Source organism: Pseudopipra pipra, chromosome 6 (assembly GCF_036250125.1).
Source record: "Pseudopipra pipra isolate bDixPip1 chromosome 6, bDixPip1.hap1, whole genome shotgun sequence".
In the NCBI taxonomy this organism is placed as follows: Eukaryota; Metazoa; Chordata; class Aves; order Passeriformes; family Pipridae; genus Pseudopipra; species Pseudopipra pipra.
Window position 1 is genome coordinate 16,967,560 of NC_087554.1, and position 27,421 is coordinate 16,994,980.

The 27,421-nt window shown below is 50.3% G+C and overlaps 2 protein-coding genes and 1 long non-coding RNA gene across 4 annotated transcripts in view; 1 reads left to right on the plus strand and 2 right to left on the minus strand.

Annotated features, from left to right (window-relative positions):
* Positions 1–17,525, minus strand: part of LSP1 (lymphocyte specific protein 1) — a 50,550-nt gene extending 33,025 nt beyond the window's left edge. The window contains exon 1 of one of the 2 annotated variants that reach the window (XM_064657557.1): positions 16,767–17,525. In XM_064657557.1, the coding sequence (XP_064513627.1) occupies positions 16,767–16,846 (80 nt within the window). In that variant the 5' untranslated portion in view covers positions 16,847–17,525. Of the gene's footprint in view, positions 1–4,931; positions 5,122–16,766 lie in introns of those variants that run through there. The other variant, XM_064657558.1, reaches the window with a different exon arrangement.
* The window catches only part of LOC135415624 (uncharacterized), a 347,770-nt gene that overhangs the window by 299,261 nt on the left and 21,088 nt on the right, over positions 1–27,421 (plus strand). The window lies entirely within an intron of this gene.
* On the minus strand, positions 17,628–19,487 carry TNNI2 (troponin I2, fast skeletal type). Its single transcript, XM_064657561.1, has 5 exons — positions 19,381–19,487; positions 18,959–19,087; positions 18,498–18,587; positions 18,189–18,365; positions 17,628–17,873 (listed from the first exon to the last, which is right to left on the minus strand). Exons 2-5 carry the CDS (start codon positions 19,079–19,081, stop codon positions 17,775–17,777), a joined length of 489 nt encoding a protein of 162 aa, XP_064513631.1. The 5' UTR covers positions 19,082–19,087; positions 19,381–19,487; the 3' UTR covers positions 17,628–17,774.

The following is a 27,421-nucleotide window of genomic DNA, read 5'->3' on the forward strand; positions in this document are numbered from 1 at the left end:
GACAGATGAGCTGTGGTAATTGGAGAGAGAATGATGAGCTGCTGTCTGCAGCGTGAAAGCAGAGCATGGGCATCCCATGAGGCACCCAGGGAGGGGCTACCCACCACACACTGGCTTAGCCCCTTACCCTCACCCTGCCTCACGGCTCAGCTGGGTTGCAAATCACCAGGTCCTTCCCGACTTGCAAAATGTGGTGGCATTGCTCTGCAAGCAGCTGGCACCAGTGAAGCCTCACCAGGATGTGGAAATCCCCCAGGCATGGCCCAGCAACACTGGGCGATCAGTGTAGCCAAAGAGCTCTCCTGGTTGCTCCTCCCTGCCAGCAGCATCTGGTCATGTCTCTCTTCCCACCTGCTCCCCACTCACAGGGTTTGCAAAGGTGCTCACTAGTTCTGCCCTGGCCGTGGTGATGGGACACAGAAGGATAACAAAAATAAAGGCGACTAATAAAAACGTCAAAATAGGGAGGATTTGGGAAAGGGAGCACTGTGGTGGGCAAGCCCTGCAGGGACCATAGGCTCCTCATGCAACATTTGAGGCAGTATTGCAAAGTATGAATCCCACTGATGAAGGTCCTGTGTCCCCCTGTCCTACGCCAGCATACCTCCCTCCTCTCCCCATGCAACAGCTCTGCTACGGGCTCGTTCCTGCACGTTCATTTTTCCCATCTCCTCTAAAGAGCTGCCTCACTTCTTCAGAGCAAGAATTCCTCACTACCCATACCTATCCACAAGCCAGAGAGGTGGACTAAAGCAATGCTGCAATAGCCCCCAGAGTAGTTATCTCCCAAACAACCAACAGTGCCCAGACCATGTCAACCACCCCCAAAAAAAAAAAGTGTTCTTCCCCATCAAAGCACTATCCAGCCCTCCCAAGTGCTTCCAGCTCCTTGTTCCCAGCTCAGCACTCAGGAGGTCAAGACAGAAATACTGGAGTAGCATCTTCCCTGCTGAGAAACATCCTGGCAAGCTTCAGGAAACATCGCATGCAGGCAGAAAGGAAGGTATCCCACAGAGCTGGGGAGAGTCCCCATATCCTGATCAAACTAAATATTACACTCATGACATACACCAAAATTCAAGGAGTTCAGAAAATTTTAAAGCTACCCCTAATGCTGAGGAACTCCAAGCATTGCCAAGAGCATTGCTGGACAACACAGTACCGAGTTGTAGGGAGAAAGAAGGAGCCATGCAGCTGCCTCATGGGTGCCAGGACATGAGTGTTGGCATCAGCTGGAGGTGGAAAACATCTCATCATGTATGGCAGGCCAAAACGCAAAGGCATGCAAGATTCATTTCAGATCTCACAGTTTGGCTTCCCATGTTAATGGCTTCACAGAAGATAAAGCAAAAGTCCCATCCTATAGAGTAAATAATTAGCTCTATCATGTGATTCAATTTTCTGACTTATAATTAGAGACACTCATTTATTTGTTGCCTGTGCAGCAGCCATGCTCTGGAGCCCCTGTTCTGGACCAAGTCCCCGTTGTCCTAGGAAGCATACAAGCAGTGTGCAAGAAAACTGTCCTTTTTCCCCCCAAGAACAAACCACAGCTCACTTCCGAATGGTACCCAAGGTTCACCCACATGCTGCATAAAAAACAAACCAGCCGAGACAGGAGCAGTACTCCTTCTAACTCACATCCATCTGCATGCACACTTCACCCCACAGCTGCACACTCCAGCCAGGCATTGACAGCTCAGCTATGGCAACACAACTGCAGCAAGACACCGCAGCACTTAGTGGGAGCAGCATCAACCAAGAGGCCCAATAATCTGTTTTCAAGGAGTGGCACAGCTGATTTACAGAGAGGCTGATTTGTAGGTTAATTAAACAGCCATATTCTTTTGTGAAACACTTGAGGCTCGATAAACAGGGGGAGAATAAAATTCCAGCAGGAGCAGATAATGAACTGAATGAATCGACATAAGAGGCACTGGATCCCTATCTTATTTATAGGAATTCATTAAATGGATAAGGAGAAAAGAGACCTTGATAACAAGATAAAGCAGCTCATGTTTGGAGTCTTGTGGGTGTGCAAGGGATCATCATGCTACAAAGGGAGAAATCTTTCCCAAGTGATACCCTGATAGAGAAACTATGCTGGATAAGGGGAGTGGAGGTAGATAGCCCTGCAATTGTCCATTCTTCTCATGCCTTTCCCAGGTAATTATTCAGCCACTCCTGCTCTGCAGTTGCAAGGCATAACCCTGGGCTCTTTTCAGTCTCCAACTTTTCAGATGTAAATGGCACGTTCCTGCCTGCACCTTCTGCAGAGCACCTTCTTCAGTGAGGAAGAAGGCAGGCTAATTTTTCCAATCCACCTCCAGGCTGGGCAGAGGGGAAAGATGTTTTCCAGAGTGCTAGCTCAGCACTTCAGCCTGAAGGTGTCTCCAACATGGTCCGGTGCTCCAAAGCACATCAAACCACTCCGAAGCACGGCATGCACTAAACCTGTCAGTAGTCAGTGGAAAAGCCTTTTCATGCAAATCAGGCTCCTGGGACCAATGCTTGGGTGATGCTCAGCACATGGGCATGGTCCCCTTTGTCTGAAATGCTGGGGGTTTGTATCAAGCACAAGGCAGGATGCTTAAAGCATTGGAACTCAGCTCTTCAACCCAAAATCCACAGGACTTTTACACTGGTTTCAGCTCAGGAACTCTGAACGCAGCTGTTGGACAGCTGACAAATGGCTCCCTTAGCTGAGCCATGCTCAGAGAAGGTAATTCCCTGGTTATCCCCGCTGACGACCTGCAGCAGGAGCAGCCAGGTAAAGCTTGACACCACATCAAAATCCCAAGTGCTTGCAAATATGGCTCTGAGCAGCCGTTTTCACTCTTGTGCTCCAGGTCTTGGACACATCAGATGAGTCCAAGACCTACGCGCTGTAACCACTCTGCCTGCAATCACCTTGGGACAGACAAAAGCAGAGCACAGCAATCTTGACAGCAATATATCTTCAAGCCAGAAGCCTCAAGCCATTCACTGACTGAAGCAGCTTGTTCCTGCAGCCAAGGTGGTAGGGTTTGCAGAGCCAGCCCCACAGTCGTTCTTAGCAGGGAAACTGCTCCGGGAGAAAATACAACTGCAAAACAAACTATGCTGTGTATGGAGCAGACCTGCCCATTCTGCTGTTGAATCCTGTGAACATGAGCGAGGCTATCTGCGTGTAAACCATGGAAATCCCTCACACCCACACCCCACTCCCTTCCTTGTCTGTAAACAGGACTGGAAAACACAGCCACAAAGCCAAACCTCAGCCAGATTAAGTGTAATAAACCCCGCTCAGCACAAATGTCACCTTGTAAAAGCCCCTCTGAGTCTCTGGGACACGAAAAGTCCCTTATGCACAGCAGGATGAACTTGGAAACATCATTAAGGACAGGAAAACACTTCTGACTTGGGCTGTGTTGAGGACAGTTCTTTGGACGCCCCTTTTCTTTGCATGAGGCAGACATGCTTCCCCCTGCTCTCCCCCATCTGCCACCCTGTAAAATAAATTGCCACTCAGCTGTGAGCAGTTCATTTGCCTGGCCCTCCTCAATACCAGCTGGCCCCAAATCTGAGCCCATCTCTGCCTTCTGCACACCCACAAAGAGATTTCCCTACCCCTCAGGAGCCCCTGACCAAGCCCTTTTCTGAAACAGGGATGTGTAACTGAGATCCCAGTCCCTCCGGGCTGAGACCAGGGAAAGAGTCCAACAGGACAAACAGGAGATGAATAGAGAGGAGTCAGCTCCTACTGCCTGCTTTCCACCCAGGGGCCTGTGGAACCAGTGGGAGCTTTTCTGCCGACTGCCCTGGGTCTAGAACGGGAGAAGGTGGCAGGGACTGGATGGCTGTAGGAGCCTGTTTCCCTTCCAAGGTGGGAAACTCATTTGAGAGGTGAGGTTTAGAGGCTGCAATACTAGTCAAGAAGATCCCAAATTGACCGGAAAACGCCTGTCAAAATAAACCCCACTTTGACATCCTCCACCTCTATGCTGGAGACCAGCAGGCACAGTGAGGACAAGGGAGCCAAGAGGTACCCAAGATGCAGAATGTGAGTCCAGCACTCCCTAATTCCACCTCTCACCCATCCAGCTGCTCAATTAATATAAAGAAGTGAGAAGTGCCTCTCTTCTGTCCAGTCAGAGCCATCAGCATGGCACACCACCATTGTCCAGACCCACACAGGAAAGCAGCATTTCCAGCCCGCAGGGAAGAGCAGATTGACCGCATGGTAGGGAATCCCAGAGCCAGCAGACAATGTAGCCATCCTCCCCAGCTCAGCCCCGGCTGACAAATGGGAATAAACCCAACTGAGCCATCCACCTCCCTGCCCTGGCAATTAGACTCTAAGAGAAAGGTTCAAAGCACTATTGTGATCAATTAAATCAAAAAAGAACACTGTCAGCTTGCAGCCGTGGGAGGATCCGGCCCTTCACTGATCTCTGAATTGAAAACGCACATCACAGCGTGCACAACGTACAGTTCCTACAGGGAAAAAAAAGAAAAATCCTTTTTCTAGGCAGGACCATTCAGCGCTCAGGGGACACAAAAAAGACACGTACTGAGACATCCCTTGCACGGAGAGCGGATGGGGCGAAACTAGCCGCTCAGGTGAGTGTCACAGTACAGTTGTGCTCAGTTATTTCAGTTGGGAGCTCCTGGAAAAACCATCAGTAAGTTCAAATCTGCTTTTCTCATACAGCTTTTGGGGAGGAGGGGCGGGGGGGGGGGGGTATCTATTATCCTTCCTTCCAATGCATTGAGTCTGCTGGAAAATCAGGATGAGGACGAAATTCACACGATTTAAAGGGACACGAAGATGGTCGTTGCGACACACACTCCCCCTTTCCCCACCCGGCGCCCCCCCACCCGCGCCCCTCGGCGCGGGCAGCGCCAGCCGGAGCGTGGAGCGGGTCCCCCGCGGGCAGGTGGGTGCTCACCTGATGAGGTTCTGCAGGCCCTGCTTGCTGGAGTTTCTCCTGAGGATCGCGCTGGTCATGGTGGCCACAGGCGCGGCGGGCAGGGTCCCGCTGCTGCCCCCTCCCCAGCGCCGCAGGCAGCCGCCCGGCACTGCGCGCTCCCGCGGCCCCCTCTCCGCCTTCAGGAAGTTCTGCAGCTGGTTTCCTTTTGTTTCTGCTAGCCCCCCCTGCTCCACACCCCCGGCTTGTCTCCTCCACCTCTACCTCCTCCTCCTCCTCCCCCTCTGCCTCGTGGAAGTGTCACGGGAGAATCTCTGCGAGCGCAGCCGCCGGCGGGCCCCGCAGCACAAAGCCCGGCGCTCCCCGCTCCCCTGCGAGAGGGATTCTTTTCTCGCTTTAACTCTCTTCTCTCCCTCCTTATCCTATTCAATCCCCCCCGCCCCCATCTTTCTTTTTTTATTCCCCCCCCCCTCCACCTTTACTACTGTTTTCCTGATTACACAAAGCAACTAGGGAACAGAAATCCAGGTTGGCAACTTGCACAAGGCGGGCTGTAAATTACTCCTGGTCCATTCACAGTAGAAGCCTTGCATGAAGGTTTCACCTCCAAACAGTCCCCGCACATCCGAAGGTGAACCAAGAGTCAGATAATACGAAAGGGGCCTTGTGCTGGGAAATGCCATACCAGAGAAAAATGTTCTCCTGTGATGGAGATAGCATTTGTACTTTGGGGGAATCCTCAGAGAGGCAAGCAGCATACATCCTGCTTCTGCTCTTAGACTTCCCCTTCACCTGCCCAGGTGACCAACTCTCCCATGCCTGTTTTCCCAGCCATCAAATAGGGCAAGGGAAAAAAAAATCTGGCTAAATCTGGCTTGCCTCCATGAAACACTGATATTTCAGGAGATTAAAGAAGTGTGTGAGTGTTTGATGAAAGACTAACATTGCCACCTGCTAAAACAAAATGCCCATCTGCCATGCATTCAGATTCATGTTCATCATGGGAGTACTATCGGGGCAGGGATTGGGGGGGAAGTCTTCTTCCTTACCCTGCATCCACATGTGCTTTTTCTGAGGGGAAGACATCTTTTGCCATGCCAAACCAACAGGTGCCTGGACTTGTACCTAGCAAGTTCCAGCCCTGCCTTATAGTTGCACATTATGGTGCTCCTGGCGTGGCTTGCCCATGTTCCCCAAGGTACGTGGGAATATTCGTCTGGATGTCTCCAATATAGAAGCAGTTATGTGGAATCACCCTGCTTAGACCCTTACCTTCTTTCTTCTTTCAGTCCCTCTCATCTCATTTACACATTTCCTTTCAATCACTTCTTCAGAAGTGTTTTTTGACACCTGGTAAGCTGAAATGGGGAAGTTGCCCATGAAATACACCCAGAAGTCTCAAATAAAATAAGGAAGTGCCTGCCCTCTTTCCACTGTCTTTTCATTTTAAAACAGCTTATTTTTTTTCTGCAGGTATTTACTAAGCATCACCTAAGTGATTATGAACAACAAAAACAACAAAGCACAGACATTGATGCTGCCCTTACTCTGTGGGGTGCTCAGACAATATCACACTACATATTTTTCTTTCTAAATTTGGTGAGAAGATGCAAGAGATACACCACAAAAGCTCTCTGTTGCCGAAAAAGAGCTTGTCCCAGCCGTGCAAGTGCTTGCAGAAGTAATTAGGTTTAAGCATGTGAACATTCCTATTGACTTCACCACAATTGGCCAGAGTTGAAATGAAGTGTGCACCTACAGGGTTTTCTTTTTGGAGAGAATCAGCCCAAACCTGCCAGTGACTCCCATGGTCCAAGCCAGACAAGGATGCAACTTGAAGGAGCCCTGGCAGGCAGAGACATAGTTACCAGCCATGGGCTAGCAACAATGAGGGGCTGAATGAAATCACAGCAGGCACTTACTTCAGGCAGAGATGCCAGGTGATCCCCAGGGAGGTGAGGAGGGGGATGCAGCCACTGTCACCAGGAGAAGGCAGGAGCCTGCTAGGTGTGGAGAGGGAAAGAGGCAAGGGCACACCGCTACCTACCAGAGGCGAAATCCTCCATGCTTATGCAGAGGGAAAAGCGGTTGATTCCCCCAGCAAGAGAGCCTTGGCTCCACACCTGGGTTTGTCTCCTTGAGGATGCCAGCATGAGCTCTTTGTCTTGCAAGCACGGCAGACTTCCACCCCAATTCCAGGCCTGACTGCCTCTCAGAGATAGGGCTTTCAATGAATAGGGCTGACAAAACGCATGCTTGGATGATGAAATCCAGGACCAGAGAGAGGTCATGACATTAGCTCTTACTGGTCTAAGATGTTAAGATAATTTGGAAACACCAGAAGTGAAGCAGTTAGAAAAGAGGTCCCTTAATTGCAACAGGCTGAGCTCTGTGTTGCTCCCAGGGAGAGACATTCCTGGTACTGAACTCCACGTAGAAAAATCTTGCAAGATGTCTGGGCTACTCGACCTCTGGGAAAGGCTTCCTGCCCTTCTCCCTGGCTTTCATCTTTGAGAAGGATACAAGGTACAACAAGAGAACTCATCCTTCCTCCAGCATCAGCAGGGTCCTGCAGTACAACAGGGAATGGAGAGCAGAGCAGGACCCACAGCTTGCAAGAAGGGAAGGAACTGTACACCAAGTTACACATGGACAGTCACTGTCTCCATCTCCATGGGGCAGGGACCATTTAAAACTATTATTTGAAGGCACAAAGGCTGTGAAAGAGAAAGAGAAGTGCAGGAGAAATCCCACACCATCATCTTGCAGTACAGATGTGCCTTCAGTCCCCTCTCCTCTCTCTCGCTGCTGAGGCCACGTGCATCAGTCTGAGTCACACCATGTATCCAAGAACAGTAAGGTCAGCATCAGTCCCACAGCTGCTCATATCCTTTCACAGAAACAAACCTCCTGGTCCCAGCAGGAAGCGAGTAGGAGTACAGTGGACACAGGAAGAAAAACAAAGAATTGATTCATCTGTTATTTTTTGGCACAGTTTGAGCTAGGAGAACCACCATAAATCTCTGCAGCAAAAATGCACACCACTGCAGGACCTGGGATGGCTGGAGCACCCAGGAACACATTGCATGGCACTGAAGAGTTTCCCAAAGCTCTTCCCGGCAGCAGGGGAAGCAGAGAAGGTGAGATGCTAAGAGGGAGAATGAGTCTATCTCCATCACTGTGGGAAAGAGAGCAGGAGTCCCAGAGAGATAGGGCTGCATCAGTTCCCATTAATTACACAATCATTCTGCTATGTAGGACTAGTTGCAAAATCAGTTGAAGGCTCACACATGGTCTAGAAAAGAAAAAAAAAAAGAAACAAAAATACTCTAGTCCTCTAGGAAATGCAGCCCAAGCAATTCTTTCCAATATTGCTGGGATGCACTGTCAGCATAAGCCCCAGGTACAGTCACTGTGAGGGCCAGTCTCTTACGAGTGCCTTCATCTGCCAGCATGGTTTCCAGAGGCCCATGCCTGCATGTCAGTGGGGATCTCACCCTGAGAAGATGTTCTTGCAGGAACAGCCTCACATCTTCAGCAAGGACTGAGAGCCCTGTCTCAGCTGGAGACCCTGTGCTTCCACCAGCAGCCCCTCTAGGACAATGGAGTAGATGGGGGAGTGTCCACTTTGTCTTTTAAGTGAGGCATCTTTCCCTCTGCCATCACAAACCTCTCTCCCTCTCCTAACATCTCACCGGCCTCTCTTCACCATGCACATGTAACCCCCACTTTGAACCAGCCCAGCAGACATCAGCGTTTGCCCAGCCCTTCAGGAGCCCGTGGTCCTGAAAGCAGGGAAAGGGGCACACCATTTGGTACATCAGGTGCATAGATGGTGTGGTTTACACGTTAACCTGATGGATAGGGTTTGCCTACCTTACCTTCACTCCAAATTCTCACTTAACTCAGTCCAGCTTACTCTGCCAGCACTCACTTTTGGGCAGCCAGAGACCAAAACAGGCAGTCAGAGATAATCCCAAGGAAAGAGCACATCTAGCAGCCAAAAGCAGCACGTTGTCTCCTTCACACCAGAACAGCTCATTACAAGCTCCAGAAGTGTGCTGCCAGGAGGGCAGGGCACCTCGCCTGTGCAGTTAGCTCAGGGTGCAGGGGAAGGAGTGCAGTCCCAATGATGCTCCCTAGCAAGCCCTCCTCTGCCCTGGCCACGAGTCAGGAGAGGATATTCCCAAGCCAGCACATGACCCATGGGTGTTCAGGGAGGGGGGGCCGTAGGCAGGAGCTGTCTTGGCTCAGAGCTTTTGCCAGGCCCACGCACTCAGAGGAGCACCATGAAGAACATGTATAATTGTGGGCTGGGTCAAAAGAGCCAACAAACACTGTGTCATACTAAGTCTGAAATATTTGGCGTGGGATCAACGATGACTTTCTTCCGAAGACATCCAAAGAGCCAGAAATGAGAGGGAATCAGAAGCTGGATCTAGAAGGAACATCCTTCTTCCTCTACCCCACTGCTACCTCTCAGCCTTACACAGTATGGAAAAGGGACTCTCTCTGGGGAACTTAATGGGTATATCCATAAACCTAAAATCCCAGGAGTTTGCTTTATTTATCAGTGAGAGGGGAAGATACAAGCTTACAAGCATTGTAAGAGAAGAGGCTTTTGTTCCAGGGGTCATACAAACCAGTACAAAGGATGGATTTTAAAAACAGGAGGAGAGAAGCACTAACTGGGTAGCCCAGCATAGATAAAGGATATCTGAGCCCCTGTTGTGCTAAGTGCTATGCAAATAGTGAGATATTACCTGAGCCACTGCAGTGAGCCACCATCCCAGTTTTCCAGACCGAAGCCAAGGCCAAGTGACTCAGCCAAGCCCTGGAGGAGTGCAGCTGGTCCAGCATGTTAAGCCAAAGTCATTACTGATACTGTGCCCCATATCTATATATTAGGTTAAATCAACAAAGCCATTGGGAAAGAGACAGGAAGACAAAACAATGACTGCAGATAAGACACTCCCATCCTATGTAGGAGGGACAAGAGGAGAACTATTGGCCCTGAGGAGACAGACTCCATCTCTTTAGGATGCTTCTCCACTGCAGGGCCAAGAAGCAGGACAAAGGACTCCAGCCAGGATGGATAAGCTATAGGCAACTGCTGCCAAGTGGTTGTCTTTCCCCAGCAGATGCTGTAGGAAATGCCTAAAAAGGCCTTCTTATAGCATCACATTGCATTGTCACTGGTCTCTGCTCACCAAGGTTTGGAAAACTGCTGAAGGAATTTGAATTTTGAGTGTCTATTCAAAATAAATGGAGTGGTCTTTGATTTGACTAGCTGGATTAGATGGGAACTGGGCAGCTGAAGACACCTTCAGACATCTCCCACGTTGGGTTTGAAAGGGGCATAACCTATAACAGAGGCACCACCTTCCTTCACCAAGTGGCATCTCTGTGACGTGTTTAAGCATCACCCAAAGCCAAGCACTACATTTTGTTGATAGGCTTGTAGGACAGTACCACTGCACGAGTGCAGCCCTGTCAAGCCATGCTGCTCAGCTGACCACACAGCTTTCAAGAAGCAAAATACAGCTTCTGCCCAATATAAACTTATTAGCTCATCTACAGCTGTTTTGAGGCCCTGATGTTGTGCAATACAAGCAGTTTTAGCAATTTGCTTTACACTGCTGAGCTGGTTACTTTAGCTGGAGTCCGAGTAGACTAAATGGATAAGAAGGAACTCCCAAGCACTGTTTGACAGTTCCTGCTTCCAAGCTACACCCTCACTTTAAGTCCCTCCTTGTGCTGGGGAAAGGCATCTAATATAACCTTGCCAATATCCATCCATGCCTCCCTCGCTAAGCTGGGCAGAAGACAGGAGCTGTTTTGAAAGGGCCCGCAAAAGTATCATCATGTATCCAAAAAGCTTGAAGACACGTGGCTCCATCAAGTGGGGCCCAACAAAAAGCTGAGATGAGCCTTTCTGCACACAGGGCAGCTAAGGCTGTGTGCAGGAAGGTGGTAACTGGCATGGAGATGCAGCAGAAGAGACAAATGCCACCCTAAGGAAGGAGAAGTCTCACCAGAGCAGGGGAGCATAGTCTATCTCGTTAGTCTGCCCTTCAAGACAGCTCAGCTCGGGCACAATGCTGTCAGCTAGTGTTATAGGAAGCTACGTGACAACTGCAAGGAGGCACTTATTTTAAGAGGAAATTATTATTGTCACCAATTTTATTGGAGGAGAACTTTGCTCCTCCCAAATAGCTGTCAGCAGTGATTGCTTGGGGTCTGTCAATAGTTCAGGGTTTGTCAATGCTAATAGCTCCAAAGCAAGCTTGCACTGGAAAGGAAACTGCTTCTGCAGCAGAAAAGCACAAGCATGCACAAGCACAGTAGAAGAGATCGTATTTTCCAAACTATCTGGCAAGGACTTGATAAAAGGCATTACACATACTGTCTGCTCAGCTGCAGCAAGCAACAGATACCTAGAGCCTTCCTGGGGGAGAGGCTCTTTGATAATGCAGAATTAATCCCTAACAATCTGTTTTCAAAATGAACATGTAAGTGAAAGAACTGAAGGCCTCCAGCTGATGCAAACAGGCACTGCTTTATGGCAGGAAGAGGGATGGTGCTGATGTACACTGGCAAAAACATTTGGGTCTACACATCTGTGCAATAGCAAGAGAAATCCAAATAAACTGAGATTCAACTAAACCAAGTCTTGTACGTCTCCAATCAGTTGCCCCCAGATGGCCCCAAGTTTTCAGATCATTGGGTGCAAGTCACCAATCAAGCTAACAGAAGCCCAGTGACTGCCATATCTGTTCATTAATAAAGCCAGCTGGGTTTCCTCATGCTTCTTCCTCTTTACTTGGGTATCCCTTGGACAGTTACCAGATGCACCAGGCTGTGGTGGATGCCTTGCTCCTCTGAGACAGGGTGAACTCAAGTAGTTCCTGCATTTGACACTCCCCTCATATGACTGAAGATGGAGCTGTCAGCATCAGCTCTGCTGCAGCAGCCCATCCCAGGAGGGACTTGTTTAAAGAAGAAAATAACAGAAAATATTTTGCCCTGCCTCACTGCAAGTTCTCCTGCAGATGATGTGGGCTGCAGGAGTGGAAGCCACTGCAGACCTGCCCGTGAGAAAGACAACTCTGAGTGCTGAAACCTGGGATTAAGACAGTCCGACGGCTGCCTCACACATCTGGTGTGTGTTAGGGTGGATACACTGGCAAGGAAAACATACATGGGCTCCAAGCAGGGCTGGTTAACCCACTCGTGACTGAGCCTCTGTGGAACATGCAGACAGGCTGAGGACTGCGAGATACCTGGCCAAACCTCAGAAGAGCAGGGCTATGGCCTTTGCTTCCTAGATGATACTGGGAAATTAGGGAGCAATTCAGGTGCCTAAACATAGGTGTCAAGCACCACTGATGATGCCTTGGGTTACCTAAGACAGCTGCCAAGGCCTGGCAGATGTCATACAGGTCCAATAGGAAACTCTCTAGGGTAGTAAATATATAGTGGGCAAGTTCTACAGTTAGGGCATCCCTTCCTAAACATCTCAACTGTCCAGCCTTGCAGTAGAGTTAACCTGTCCTCTTTTCCCTGAGGCAGTAGGCCATCAGGACAGCCACAAAACACTCACCATGGTGACACTCTGACCTTGGTTGGGCACTGGAGATGCTCCTCTAGTACTGATCATACCAAAGTCATGCCATGCAGGACAGCTGCCTTCACAGAATGTGCAGCACCTCCTAGGACATATTTTTTTACTCATATACCAGATGACCATGATCCAGAACAAAACCTGGGCAAAGAGGCCCCTGAGTCCCTATCATAAAAATATAGACCTGTGTCTTCCTTGCATTGATGTACATCCTCAAGGTTTGTCCTTATGAAGGACTTCAGAACAGAACAACCCTATGAGAACCCATTCCCTGTGCATTTGGCTTCAAAGGATGCCAAAGCACCTCGTCAGTCAACCCAAAGGCTCAGCCTGATTAGGAGTTTGTTGGACATATTAAGGGAACAGAAACTGTGGCTACAGGAGGTCAAAGCTGCTGTGCAAGCTGGGGTGAGCACCATCCCTCCCAGGCAGGTTTGCATAGCTGGACTGTAGCAGGAGGGCTGCATGGAGAGGACGAGGTGAGGGCATCAAATCCTTGCGGCCTTTCCTCTGAGCCCCTGAGGGCCACTGCTGGTCTGCAGTCAGTCAGAGTCAGATTACAGTCCCAGGAGCCAGGTGGTCACACCAATGCCTTCTGGAGCCTGGGCAACAACTTTATTTGGGTCAGGACTCCCACCCCCTTCAAAGAAAAAGCTGTTCGTACAAAAACACGGCACCAGTGAGGTCTTGGAGCACCTCCTGGCCAGGTGGTCTGTCCAGATGCCAGTCAGTATCCCGGCAGAGGCAGCAGCCAGGCTGGGTGAGTGCCTAGTTAGGAGCAAGCCCAGCTCTGGGGAAAGCACCAATGCAGAAAGGAGCCAGCTCAGCCACTGTGCAAACCCACAGCTGGGGGGTCACATGGGTCACAGGGGTGATGGATGCAAAGAGGGGATGCAGGCAGAGCATCAGCCGGGCTGGATTAGCAGGGTCAGTGAGGGTCAGAGCAGAGGGGCCCAGGATCCCCAGGGCATGCCAAGGTTAAGCACTTCCTGCCACACCACCAGCCCCTCCAGTTACTGCAAGCAGAACAGTTTTCAGATTTTGGGAAAAACTCTAAACCCTCTGAAGTAAGTTCGCCCTACAAAATCCAGGGCAAGGGATTCCCACAAGCTTCAGAGCCAGACTTCACACCAAGAGTTTTAGAACAGCCAGCCTTCAAGCCAGCAGAGAGTCTTCTGAGTTTAAAAAAAAAAAAAAAAAAAAAGAAAGTAAAATTCAAATGAAGGCTCCGGGGCAATCCCTTGCTTTAACACACACTCCTCCAAACCCATAGCTTTACATAGCAAAATAAGCTCAGAGGCAAGGCAAGGCAAGGCAAGGCATGCCAGGCTTAATTTATTTTTTTACCCCCAAGGAGAAAAGGGCAGTGAAGGCACCTGATACCTCCTATAATTAGAGACAGTTCTTTACCCCTAATGCCACTGCCAGACCACCTATATCCAATTTGGAAACCATAAGTATAACCCAGCCTCATTAAATAATCCATCTGGTCCTCCCCTGTTTATTTCCCTACTATTTTTCCACTTTAATGAGCCCAGCTGGGTCAAACTGTGACCAGTTACTCCTGAGCAGGGATCAGCCATCCCTCCATCCCACCCCCAAGGAATCTAGTGCACTGAGGGGTCCAAAGACTCTCCAAGTATCAGTTTTCCCAGACAACCTCCTTCCAACCATGGATATACTTAGCAACAGCAGTCATTTTAGCAAAGACCCTTGAGAGTCCTCTAAGGATCTGGAGAATTCAAGACAGCTGGGGACAGACATGGCAAGGAAACGCCTGGGGCTTGCTGGCACAGCAGAGCCTCTCCCCAGGCAGTGACCATACATGGGCCGCCAAGGGCTCCCTACAGCTCACGGGGTGGGAAACCCCAGAAGGAAGGAGATGGGAAATTTGGGAAAAGCCAGTCTCATCTCAGACCCCACAGGAAAGAGAAACCTGCCACATGAGCCATGCTGCCTCTCAGGTGCAGATATCCTGCAGAGCACAGCCCAAGCTGTGGGGATGTGCACTGCTATGGGTGTAGGAACCAAGGTCAGAGGCTACCTGAAGCCTCCAGAGTTTTATGGAGAGAGCTCTGAGTAACAGATCCATTGCATGCTGGGCTCCCAGCCTCCCACTGTCAAGGCAGGGCAACCCAAGCAGCCACCTCCCCAGAGCTCCCTCCAGCTTCTCGCTTACTTGGGAAGGCTCACACTGCAGCAGTTTCCTAATGCAGCAATTCCAGTTCATGGAAGAGAGTGTAACACCAGTCTGGTTTAAGTAGTGTTACACTGGCATCAGCAGGACTTAGCCAGTGTGTCCCAATTTGTATGGGGAAACAAAGTGGGCTATGTTCAAATTAAGATTTCTAGGACATTTTCTAATGCAAGCTCCTCTTCTATATACACTGGACAGTTAAATAGACAAGCACCTATACTTTTCTCCCAACACCTCCCACTGTGCATTTACACCCAGGGATTTACTTTCCTGGCAGCTCTATCACAAGACTCACTGCTCACACCTCCATCATGCTTTAGGCTGTCTTAGTAGCATTGTCCTGGCTCTATCCATACACAGGTCAGCTTGAAAAAAGCTTTTTCATCAAGGAGAGGAGATCAGAGAGAGCTGAGTTAGCCACAGGGTGAGAAAATGTAGCACCAAACAGCAAGTAAACACTTCCTTCCTCCATTTGGGGAGTGGTAATCACCTAGGAAGCGTTTAAATAGCACAAGTAAAAACAGGAGAAATTTAGAGCTGCACATGATACACAAATTGGGAGGGAATGTAATTCTCCTGATTTTTAAAACAAAGAGGAACTTATTTTTGCTCACTACATTTGTCATCAAGTTTCATTAAGAAATTTCATTAAGATCCTAAAACACACACAGCTAGAGAGGAAGGGATGCACCACCCTGCTGTCACTGATCACATATACTCTTTTTAAACATGTTTCTAAAGGCTATAAGGGTCTGAGTGCTATAGAACAGACTCCTCCAGACAGCTTCTTATTTAGCAGGAACTCCAGCAGGAAACAGAAAAGGGAACAAGCTGACCCTGCTCCACCAGCAGACCCCAGCGGTGGCCCTGCTTCCATCAACATAACAGCACCTGCAGCAACTGCAGCAAGAGGGGAGCAGGACAGTTTGATTGCCTTGAGCCACGCACAGCAGCTGCTCCTTGCTACTGCAAGGTGAGCTGAGCCTGCAAGAGAGGCAAAGCCATGCTGAAGCAACACTGGGAACTGTGTAGATTCCAGTGCTGAGGAAACCCCTGTGCTCCCCCAGAAACCAAGGCTTCCCTTTGTTTCAGCAGAGAGTCATGCACAGAGCCTTCCAGCACCTTTTGAAGTTTCCAGTCAAATCTTCAGCCAAGGCTAATTGCTGTCAGGTGTCAGCCTAAACACTTAGTGCAACCACTAATGACAGGAGATGACACACCTTTCTCCTCTCATTGTCACTCAAGAGTTTTTTTCCCCTGTCAACATTAACTGTGCTGGCTCTCAGAAGCCTTGGGGAGAAATGCTAATGCAAGCTTTGAAGCTGGAGGTGAAAAATCAGGCAACCCCCTAAGCTCACCGGATGCTCAGCCTGAATCCAGTCCAAATCTGAGTACTTCTGGGTGATGCACCTTGGCTGAGTTTATCTCTGTCTGCCTCCACCACAGACAGATGTGGTCTCTGCCACTGATCTGTCTTCTTTTAACCCCCGTGGAAAGCTGCCTGCATTGGAGCAAACAGATCCCAAATTTTACAGTCTCTGCTGATAAAGCTATAAAGCAGAGCGGAGGCATAGGGAGATGTATAACCTTACAGCAGCTAGCCTGAAATACTGCCAGGTTAATTTGGCTAGAGACATAGGGCACACAGCAAGAAATCAGATGTGCCCAGCAAGCAGAGGAGGCAGCTGATCTCTACCCACTGGTCTTAGAGATGGGACTGATTTTGGCTGTGGAGCAGGTCCAGGTCACCAGACACTCACTGAGCTTGCCTGCTTTTGAAGCTGTCATTCCCCACTTGATCAACCCCCTCCCAGGGACTTTGAAGTTCAAAGGGGATGAGAGCTTTAGAAAAATCTAAGTCTCTCCCTACCTGGAGAAGCTTTTCAAAAGCCTGACGGAACATCTGACCCATTCCAGCCTTGTGGGTCATCACTGTTTTGGTCGCGCATCCTCCTTGCCCACCGTTGCCCTCCCCGTTTCCCAGCCTCCCAGTATCCCGGGACTGGAAGGCAGGTGTGGTGTCCCCAAGCCTCACCTCTCGCTCTCCCCAGGGGATTCATCTCCCACTTGGCTCACACCTTCCGCACCCTCCTGGCACCCCTCCGAGTCTGACATCTTCCCTCCTGGCTGGCGCGGCGGCCGCACGGACAGCTCCAGCACAAGGGTGCTGCCGCCGTTTCGCTTTTCCTGTGCTCAGCAGAAGTGAGCTGTGCCGGAAACTTCATGGTCTGAGGGTTTGGGGGGATGGGAGAGTGCAGAGGGAAGGTGAATTTGGGGGTTTCTTTTGTTTGTGGTTTTTGTAAAAAAACCATTGACACTGACTTAAGGTTTTACCCGTTGGCAGCTAGGAATTTGGAAGTTCTGGGCTAACCCAAAAGGAAAGCAGGGGGCATGGATATCTCCACTGTGGCAGGAGAGGCACTGCTCCCCCAGCTGCCCATGCCACTCTGGTGATAGCCATCATCTCTAAACCACAGCACTCTACACTGCACTAGTCCTGGGGTGCTGCCACAGGTGTTGTCAAGGTTGTCTTAAATTTGCCTCTCTCAAAGCCCACTGGAGCTGAAGGATTTGCTTCCGCCCTGCAGCTGTCACCCCTCTCCTCCCTTCTGGGCTCTGCTTCTTCCCCACAGCTTCCTGCTGATGCCATCATGGGTTGAGGTTCTGCAACACCTCCTGAGGCTTGGACCATTATTTTTTTGTCTCTTCGCCACTGGGGAAGGGCATGAGCATTCCCAGCTTTGGAGGGGGACCAACAGCAGAGAGGTTCCCCTCCCCACAGCACAGTCCCTGTCAAAGCCTCCCCAACTCTACCAGGAGCCCCACTGGAGGGGCAGACCCTGCTGGCACCATGTCATGAGTCAGGGTCTGGCCACCCAGGCAGGCAACACCCACCTCTCCCACCAAAGCTTTATTTACATCACTGCTGCCACGACGCAGCTCTTCACAAAACTAGAGAGAAATGGCACCCAATCAGTGCCCCTGAGCCCGGCGGGCAGCAGGGACAGCAGGGAGAGGAGGACAGGTGTGGAGAGGCAGCTGCTTAGTTCTCGCCAGCCTCGAACATCTTCTTTCTGCCCTCCATGCCGGACTTCTCCTCAATGTTCTTTCTCCAGTCACCGACATCACGAAGATCCTTCTCCTGAGGGAGGGATGGTCGGGTTGGTGTGAGTGGTGCCCCCCCAGTGTAAGAGCCCACCTGAGCCGAGACCCTCATCTGTCCACCCATGGAAACCCCCATATCAGCTAGAGGAACCCAGTTCCACCCATGCTATACATCTTTTTGGACTGCACCCTCCTGTGTCAACATCATGGGTGCCAGAGGAGGAAATACTGAGCAGGAAGAACATTATGGAGAAACACTCACTCTCATCCCTGTCTATCACACAGGGAGGTGTGAGCCCTGAAGAATGGGGGCCAACTCCTGCTACGGGCACAGGGGAGAGGGAAGGAGTACCTTCTCAGTGTCCTCCTTCTTCACTTGCTTCAGGTTGGCTCGGAGGTCCATGCAGACCTTGTGCTTGGAGCCCAGCAGAGCCCGCAGCATCGCATCAGCCGACATGCGCACTCTGCGCAGGGGCGGCCTCTTGAACTTGCCACGCAGGTCAAAGAGTTTCTGACTCAAGTCTTCCAGCTGAGGGGGGATGAAATGAGTGGGGCAGAGGTAGAGCAGGGCATGGGTTTCATGAGATGGACCCAAGCAGCGCTGGGAGGCGTGAAGAATGGGCTAGAGACTCCCTGAAGGATGGCTCCAGGGGAAACTCACCTCCTTGTTAGTCTTCTGTAGCTTCACTTCTGTGTCATACCTCTCCTCATCCACTGAGTCTATCTTGGCATGAAGCTTTTTGCACAGCTCCTGGGGGGAAAGCAGAGAGGGGTATTGACTTCTGGACCCACACACATGATTCCTCCCTCCTGATAGCTCTGGCTCTGAAAGATCCCAATCCAGAAGACTAGGTGGGGTTGAGACCAGCTGGCAAAGGGTGGCTTGTCCTAATCTCCATGCTACTGTCTTCACACAAATGCTACCTCAACACATCATCAGAAACACATTTTTGCAGAGAGACCCCACCTGCCCCTCAAGCCAGTTCCACATCCATCCAGCTTCAGGGCACCACAGGTGAGAAGAGTGTCAAGATGGGAAGGTCAGTCTAGATCCACCAGGCTGACTGATGGAGTCAAATCTTTTCTGCTCCAGCACTGTGAAAGGGTTAAAGAAGTCTTTACCTGAAGTTCCTGCATGGATCCTGGGAGTGACAGGGGAGGGCAATGCTCTGCCAGGTAGTTTTGCTTTTCCACTTCTTTAGCAGCTGCTTCTTTCTCTATTTCAGTGACAGCAAGCTGGAGCATAGCACTCTGGAAGGCAGCAGGAGAATGGTCAGTGCAGGGTGGAGGCAAGGGAGGAGGGCAGGAGGCTCAACAAGGGAGTGGGAGCCCTGATGGAGAGGCAGCTTGGGGTGTTCCTGTCAATACCACCATCTCGAAGCAAGAGAGAGTGGTGGGGACACAGTAAAGAGTGGGGTGGGAGGTCCCCACGTTTTGTGCATTATGGCTTCTTCTAGGAGAGGGAGTGCTAAGAGCTGGGTGGCTTGGGATGGGAGATGGGGTGGTCGAGACACACATTGCCCAGCCACAGCAGTGCCACGTACCTTCAGGTGCTGCCGACGGGCAGTGGCTGCCCTCCTCTTTTTCTGCAAGTGGAAGAAACAAGTGAGAAGCAGGTCATCAGGTGCCCATTCCCCTTTCCATTGCCCTTCCCCATGCAACGCCACAGTCCACTAAGGACCTGCAGCCCTGCCAGGGAGCTGCCCAGACAGGAGCTTGACACACAGTTGGTCTCCAAACCAGTGGCACTCAAAGAAGAGTCTCCCTGCTCAATCCAGCTTTGCCAACCTCAGGAAGCTAAAACCTACAAAGTGCCTCAGGAAAAGATAACAAGGGTGATGAACTCGAAAATATGCATATAAAATATAACTTCAAACTTGCTTTCTTGGGACTTTTAGCCTTTTCTTTAATTTCCTTTTCACTCAGACACGTGTTTTACTTTGTGCACAAGCTCATGGCCCCAGTGTCTCTAGGTGCTAAGGAGCTGTGGGATGTCTTTCTGAGCGGTCCATGGCACATGCCCCGACACCCTAGTGAGAAGGACAGGCAGGCAGGTGAAAACATGAAGGCTGTGTAATTTCTTGGAGCTGAAAAGACCCAGTGTGAGAGATGCTGAAGGGTGTGTTTATCACAGCTGGAGGACAGACACGACTACAGGCTTCTTTTCTATACCTGTCATGTGCTGGAACAGCAACAACAGGAATTTATAAAAGAAGCCACAACTTCTGCATTTCAGCTGTTTTCTCAGCATGTTGCCCAGAAGACCAGGCAAGGCTGAGTTGGGCTGGCACAGGACAAACACGCCACATCTGATATGCTGAGGGGTGGGGAGCAGAAAGCAGCACTTGGGTGTGAGTCTGTGCTGCATAGAGGGGGAAGTGGATAAGGATGTGCAGAGCGAAATATAATAAAATCTGACATGTCTTTCATATGCAAATGGTGCCAAGGCCCTCCTGACAGGGCTGGAGGGCTCTGCAGAGGAAAGGCACCCAGCTCAGAGATGCAGCACACCATTAACCAGAGGATAATCAGGCGCCTTGAGTGCTGTTAGCCCAGGGCTTATTCCTCATCTGAAAACTGGTACCATAGCAAAGAGTCTCCTCACAGCCTTTTCTGGAAGCTCTGGGTTTGATGGGGAATGAAAGCACCTGTTGGACACCAGCACCATATTGTGGAGTTTCTATGTGTCCCTGACATACTCTTTTCTCTCAGTGAGAACAAGCTTGAGCTTGTGGTGTTTCAGACATATGGGGAGGTGCCAAGTAGAGATGAAGGATGGAGCAATTTCCTAAGAGCAAATGTGGAGTGACAAAGCCATGAACAATCCTCCCACACCCTCCCCTGCATTTCTCCAGCCACCTCCAGCCCCACCTGACTCTGCCAGAAGCCAAGGAAAACTTGCTAAGAATGCAACCTCCACCCTGCTCACGCTCCCCTGGATCCAGGTCTCCCTGGATTGCCTTTGAGAAGCGATTTGGCAGTGCTCAGCGGGTAGACAATGAAATGCTAGATGTGGGGAAGGAAGAGAGGATGCTAGGCCAAGGGCTGAATGGTGGATAGACGATGGAGGAGAGGTCGCTCTGGACCACTGCCTTCCCAGCACCATCTCGTGGCCGGCTGAGGAAGCAGGAATGGAGGGAAAAAAGCATCTAACTCCAAGTCATGAGGAAAGAAAACTCTTTCAAAAGGGATTTTTCTTCTCCTTCCCATGCTTACCAGGAGGAGTCAGCAAGAAAGCCTTGCCATGAACCATTCTTCCCACACACACATAGAGCAGCTGATTTTCCTAAGGAGGAACGGTGAAGCCAGGACTGATGCCACGAGCATCACTAAAGGAAAAACCCCAGCAAGACACACTTACCTCTTCACTGTTCAGGAAAAGCAGATGGACAAGCAAAGGAAGGAAGAGAAAAGAGAAAAGAGAAAGGAGAAAAAAGGCAGTCAGTTAGGATCCTAATTGGAAACAAGCAGAGGAATCTTAACAAACATAAAAAGTTGGCAGTTGAACAAAAGTTTTTAAATGCCAACAATATATTAGAGACAGAAAAATGGGAACTTACTCAGACATCTTGGTTTAGATGGTTGTGAGCCTGAAATGAAAACCAAGAAAAAAAGTTCATAATTACTCATGCTGGTTGTCACTTTCTTGGGTTTTAAAAACAAAGCAAGAATCCTCTAGAAAATAAAAAGAGGAACAGGCTTGTTCTTGTTTCCCAACTTCACCAAATTTTCATCATATAGGGAACTAGGCTGCAGTTCGTAGACAAGAGCCAAACACGTGCCTCCTCATAGCAACACAAATCTCAGCATCGGGGGACTTCTGTAAGAGACCAAGTGAGGCCAAGAAATACCCCAAAGCCTGCGAAGGGTTGGCAGTGACCCCAGGTAAAAAGGAAGGACCTCAGAGGATGCTGCTGCCCGTGCACATACCCATTGTGTGGGGCAGGGGAGCCTGTTGCAGCAACCTCAGCACAGGTGACATGAAGTGGGGTTGGAAGTTGTGGTTGACTTGGTAAAGGCTCAAAGAGTTTTCCCAGATAATTCCTTGCATTTGCCTTAAATGGAAATTTTACAGGTACGACTCAACATATTAGAGAAGAGATGGAAAACCACCTTTGTTTTGCTATAAGTTATCTCCATCATAAATAAAATTTTACTTTTCTAGCAGAGCAGTATCTCCTGCTTTCATCTCCTAATAGAATGATGCAGGAGTGTCAGCCAAGCCCAAACTGAGCTAGTCCTTTGCAGAGCAGACAAGCCCCCGAAATGCAGGTGTCTGCAAACCTGGGAGGCTCTGTTGGGAGGTGAAAGTGTTAACAGGGGCTTATGCCCGAGGCAGGAGGCACAGCTTGCAGGGCCAAGGAAACTTTATCCTGGAAAATGTGCAGGCCCATCACATTACTTTAGGGAGGAGGGGGGGAAAAGTGCTTCTAAAAATGGCCAGGGAGCTGCAGAAGGAGCTGCAGCTGTCTCCTCGGACGCAGCCTTTCCCCGGTGCCAGCCCCGTGACTCAGGGAGGTCGGAGCGATGCGAAGCACAAGCCACCGCAGGTGGCTGAGCTACAGCTGAGGGACGGGGCGGCCGAGGAACGCCGGCTATTTTTACTCCCATCCCTGCCCCGCGCACATGCACCCACTTCGGCGGCAGCGACGCCGAGGAAGCAAGCGGACAACGCCAGGCTGCAGCTCGCTGCCTGCCCTGTGGGCTTTAAATCATCTGTTTCTGGGGGAGGACACCGTAAATTTGGATGTCGGTCCCTGTTCAAAGGTGTTTTTGGGGAGGAAGGCGCTGCAAGGACCAGGTAGGGAGCTGCAGGAAGGGGTGTAAATAGGGAGTTATTGCCGAGTTACCGCAGGCAAGGATCCCGAGTCCTGTGGCCCCAGGGAAGTCAGCGCTAGGGAGCCTGTGGCTCTGCTTGCCCTCGCCACTCAAGCTGAGAGCAGAACCAACCAAGGGAGGGGAAGGCATGAAACCAAAAAGAAAGAAGCTCACTGGAACAGACAGAGGGAGACTTTCCAATGTGCAGACCTCTCTAACAGGCAAAGGATAGAGCATGTTTTACTAGCACCCCTGTTTCTCCCAGCAGGTCAGCCCCTCCACCTGGTATTTATATGCCTAATACTCAGGTGAGTAAATCTGCGTCCCCATCACCCCCTAAGAGCAAGCTGGGTCATTAAGAGATATGCAGAAAGGCTCACCCAAGTCTGGAGGAGAAAATCAGAGTCCTGCGGGCTGGACGGAATGGACAGACGAGCCGCAGGCAGCTGGCTGAATAAGGAGGTATAAAAGGGCGTCTCGGGTGGCTCAGCAGAAAATCCACCTTCTCTTTAAGGGCATGGAGACCTTCTCAGACCAATGATGTGCAAGAGTCCCTTGTGCACCTCCCTTGGCTGGAAGGACAGTCAGGCAACCCTGGAGGAGAGGGAGAGCCCCCAGGGACGGAGGAGTGGGGAGAAGGAGAACATCTTCTACCCATAGGGTGGGCAAGCAGAGGCACCCTGGAGGAGCCAGAGAGGTGTTTTTCCTCAGAAGTGCCAAGGAGGGACTTCTCCCTCCTCCTACCACCAAGCAGTCACAATAGATATGGCTTCAAGATTGTTTGGAGCACCAGCTCCCTGCACACAGCCATCCTTCTGCAAGGCCTCTAATAAAAATTTGTCCTTAGAGACACAGAGCGGCTTTTCTATAGACAAAGGCATGGCTCAGTTCACCTCCAAGGGCTTGTGAGCAGCTCTACCCTTCAGAAAGGAAGAAAGAGCCTGCACCCCAAAAATCCACTGCCGACAGCATGTGCAAGAACAATCTCTTAATGAGCCATCCATCATTAGCATGCTCTTTTAATCTCACTTATTTCCCTCACGTGGGAAATATTTGCAGCTCCTCCCTGTGTGAATATTTCCACACAACTCAGGTTTTTTTAAAAGCAAGCTATGTAGCGGCAGCTTTAAGGCTCACAGCCACCAAGGGGCTGGGGAGAGGCAGCAGAGCATGGGGGAACAGCCCAATGCTGCTAGCAAAAAAGATAATCCCCTTCGTTGGATGACCCAGACCCACATCTCCATGGATCTGAAGGAGAAACAGGTGGAAACGTAGCTGGAAATATTCCCCAGCCCTGGTCACAGCGCATGTAGTGCGTGTGTGTAGGGGATCCCATGGAGACGGGGACCCAAACAGCTCCTGCTCTCCTCCTCCAGCCCAGGCATTCCCTCCTCTTCTAGCCGGGGTTTTTTAGGCTGATTCAGCCATGGCCCTGACAATATTTTCCAGCTGCCTCCCAGACATTATAGAGATAGTGGCAAATCAGCTGCTGAAGGCTTCCTGTTCCATCACTCTTAGCACTGGGCAAGTGAAGGACAGATGCACAGATGCCTGTGAAGGAAAAGCAAGTCCTTGGGATGAGCTGGTGTCTTGCAGGGGCTTGCCCTGGTAGCATGTGGAGGAGGGAGAAACCCCTAGCGTGGGCTAGGCTGGGTCCACTCAGCATTTGTCCTGCTGCAACATTGCAGCTGCACACATTCTGGCCAGTGCTGGCCCATCACTCCTCCAGAGAGTAGCTCAGCTCTTGGTGGAGGAATCAAAACTGGGGGAGTTCTCCACTCAAAAATTCCCCACAGCCAAGCAGTTTCCTTTCAGCCCCGTGAGCTGAAGGCTTTCTGGACCCCCTGGAGTCCAGGCATGCAGCACAGCACATGAGATCTGCTCAGAGTTCAAGGGTTTGATTATCACCTTGTGATAGGGAAGTGTTGGCCAGAAATAGTTGAATAAAGAAGTTCAAAAAAAGAAGTCCCATAAGCAAAATTTTGGCCCACAGATGTGTTATTAGGATACAGAAGGAGTGGATAGTGAGGTATGGTAATAGGATGAGCAGAAGGTCGAGCCTCCAAGTCTGCATAAGCCTTTCCATGGAGCTGCCTTGCACAGAGGTTAAGCTGTAGGGCAGATCTCCCAGAAACAGAGAGGCACTAGACCCAAATGTCATGAGGAAGAAACCCAGTGAGGACCAGGAAGAACGGAAAAACAGAAATGTGCCAAACTTAGAAGCTATAGTTAACATTAAGAAAGACAGAGGGTTTTTCCAAAGGAATTATGTAAATGTTTGAGTGATGAATAAACAAGTTCCTTGCAGAAAACTTCAAGGAAGACATAAGAAGGCTCCAGGCAAGTCCTTCGGAGAGGTGCTCGGCTCTGTGAGTATGAGGTGTAAGTGAGAGTATTACACAGGGGCCAGCAATGGATGCAATGTTCACACTTGGGTATCTTCATGTGGGGCAGCTGACCTTGTTCCCTTCCCTCATTCCTCTTCATCTGAGCTAGAGGAATGCACCACAGGTATGGTCCATCATTCCCAGAAGACTTTCACCATCCTGTGAGGCCGGATAGAGGGAAGACCTGTCATATACAGGAGGTTCTGCACTATGTTTTAGAGAGACTCAGGTGTGGCTCTTTTGGGCCAGGCTCCCCCTCCATGGAACTACCACATGTTAGAAGGGCTAGGCTGATGAATCTATGCAAACTGTCCCTCGTGGCACTCTCCTACACCTTTACACCTTGCCTCCTCTTTAACATCCTACAAGCATCAAGTGGACAGGCACTGTGGAGTGACATAACACCAGATGATACTGTGTCTTATTTCCAAGAATGATGCTGTTAGCAAAAAACAAGAATTATGCTCAGCAGCAATTGCACTCACAGTAAAAGGCCAGGCAGGACCGCTGGGGAAACCTGTATCTGACTGCCCTTTGCTTTCCCAAAATCACATCGGACCAAAGCAAAGCACATGGCTCCCATCCTGCCCAGGACATACCTTCTCCCTCCAGTGTATCCCTAAAAAACCTCCCCATCCTCTACTTCTGCTGACACCAGCCTCTAGGAACTCTACAAAGGAAGGCCATCACTTCTACATCTTGTGCCAATGCTGTCCTACATAGTCAACAGCTACAATCACCTCATTTGCCCATGTAATGGGGTAAAGGTTTTTGGCTGTTCCTACTCCGGGCTGCTGCCAAACAACACGGCCACCCCATCCGTTTAGCTCTATGCTATCTTCCTTGACAGGGAATGCTTCAGGCACACGATGCTGATGCCCTCAGGCTCCAAACCCACCAGCAGGGTGATTTTACTGATGATACTCCTCAACATTCAGCTGGTACCTTAAAAACTCATAAGCTGACAGCAGCTTCATATTGTGTTTGACCATCACCTACAGAATGATGTGAGCAGGACCTAGAGAGAAGCCATTCCAACAGTGGATGAGGACACACTTCCCTTTCTCTGGCAAGGCTTCAATGTACTCATTGGTGTCCCAGAAGCAGGGTTGCCCCATTCCATGACGATCCCCATGGAGCAGAGCCCAGATGTCAACCTTGAGGCATGATCTGAACCCTCCCTGGGGCAGATGTAGGGGATGCCACTCAGGCTGTGGTCACTAGGCAGGTCAGTGATGGTGCCAGTGCTGTTCATGCTCAGCACCTGCCCACTGTAGATGAAATTGAGGTTCCCCAAGTAGATGCAGTCAGTTATCTGAGTGATAACAGGTCCTGTGAAGGGGCAATGTGCAGGTTTCTGACCAATGGACTCCTTGGGATATGGGTTTTTCTTCCAGCTCCCCCTGAGGGATTTCTTGGAGCTGGCATGTGGAAGGGGGCTGGAATCAGGCTCAGAGCCCCACAGCAGTGGCAAGAAGAGGGAGAAGTGACAGGAAAGCTTGGTCTTGAAGGGGAGTCTGCTGAACAAAGCAGGGGAGGAGCAGGGGTGGAATTGGATCTGTGGGCCTGCACCAGAGACCCCATGCTATGGGCTGCCCCTCTGCTCTCAGTCTCTTCCACCTGTAAAAAAAAAAAATAAAGGAAAGGACTGATGATACTACGGAAACTCATCTCTCCAGCTGCACATGCAAGGAGACATGAGCTGGTAGCTGGCTTTGCCCAGAGCAGCACTTAGAGACACTAGAGATCCTGGAGACCTTGCACATAACCAGCCATCCTCTTGCCCTGGGACAGGTACAGACATGCCATAAAGGCTTGCCTGGACCTGCAGACTACTCTGCCAGCACTGGGGTGCTGGCTTGCTGGAGCAGTTGTTCCCTCCTGCTGATGATGCTAAGCAGAGTGACTAGGGTATCCTGCCAAGTTGCAGGACTACGGACAGCACATCGCCACCCTTCTCTTCATGCACTTCACTTTTATCATCACCAAGTTTGGACAAGGAACAGAATCACTCCATATGGACACCCATAAGTACTAACATAGGGATGCTTTCAGCATAAGCACTGGCCTTGAAGAGAAACAAGGCATTTTAATGATCCCTTCCATTTCAGAGGGACACTCTTTGGTGCTGCTGGAAGTGTTTGCAACTCACTGCAAACTGGAGCCTGGAGGAAGGACAGCATTTCAAACTGAAAATACAAAGGGGGGAAGAGCAGCTTCAGGGAGAGGGCAAAAACCAGAAAATGCCTCTGGATGAAGCCCCTTCTGACCATAGTAGCACACAGGGGCTTCAGTCTCCAGCGATGGAGAGTTTGTGTTTGTAGCCAGGGTTAGGATCACTTGGATCCCAGCTCAGCCCTGGGCACACAGCTCACTCCTC

Excerpts from the sequence above, each read along its gene's own strand:
- TNNI2 (XM_064657561.1), bottom strand. The coding sequence starts at position 19,081 with ATGCTCCAGCTTGCTGTCACTGAAATAGAGAAAGAAGCAGCTGCTAAA. Across the intron at positions 18,366-18,497 it reads TACAGAAGACTAACAAGGAG|CTGGAAGACTTGAGTCAGAA; the intron begins GTGAGTTTCCCC and ends ATCCCCCCTCAG. Across the intron at positions 17,874-18,188 it reads AGAAGGAGGACACTGAGAAG|GAGAAGGATCTTCGTGATGT; the intron begins GTACTCCTTCCC and ends TCCCTCCCTCAG.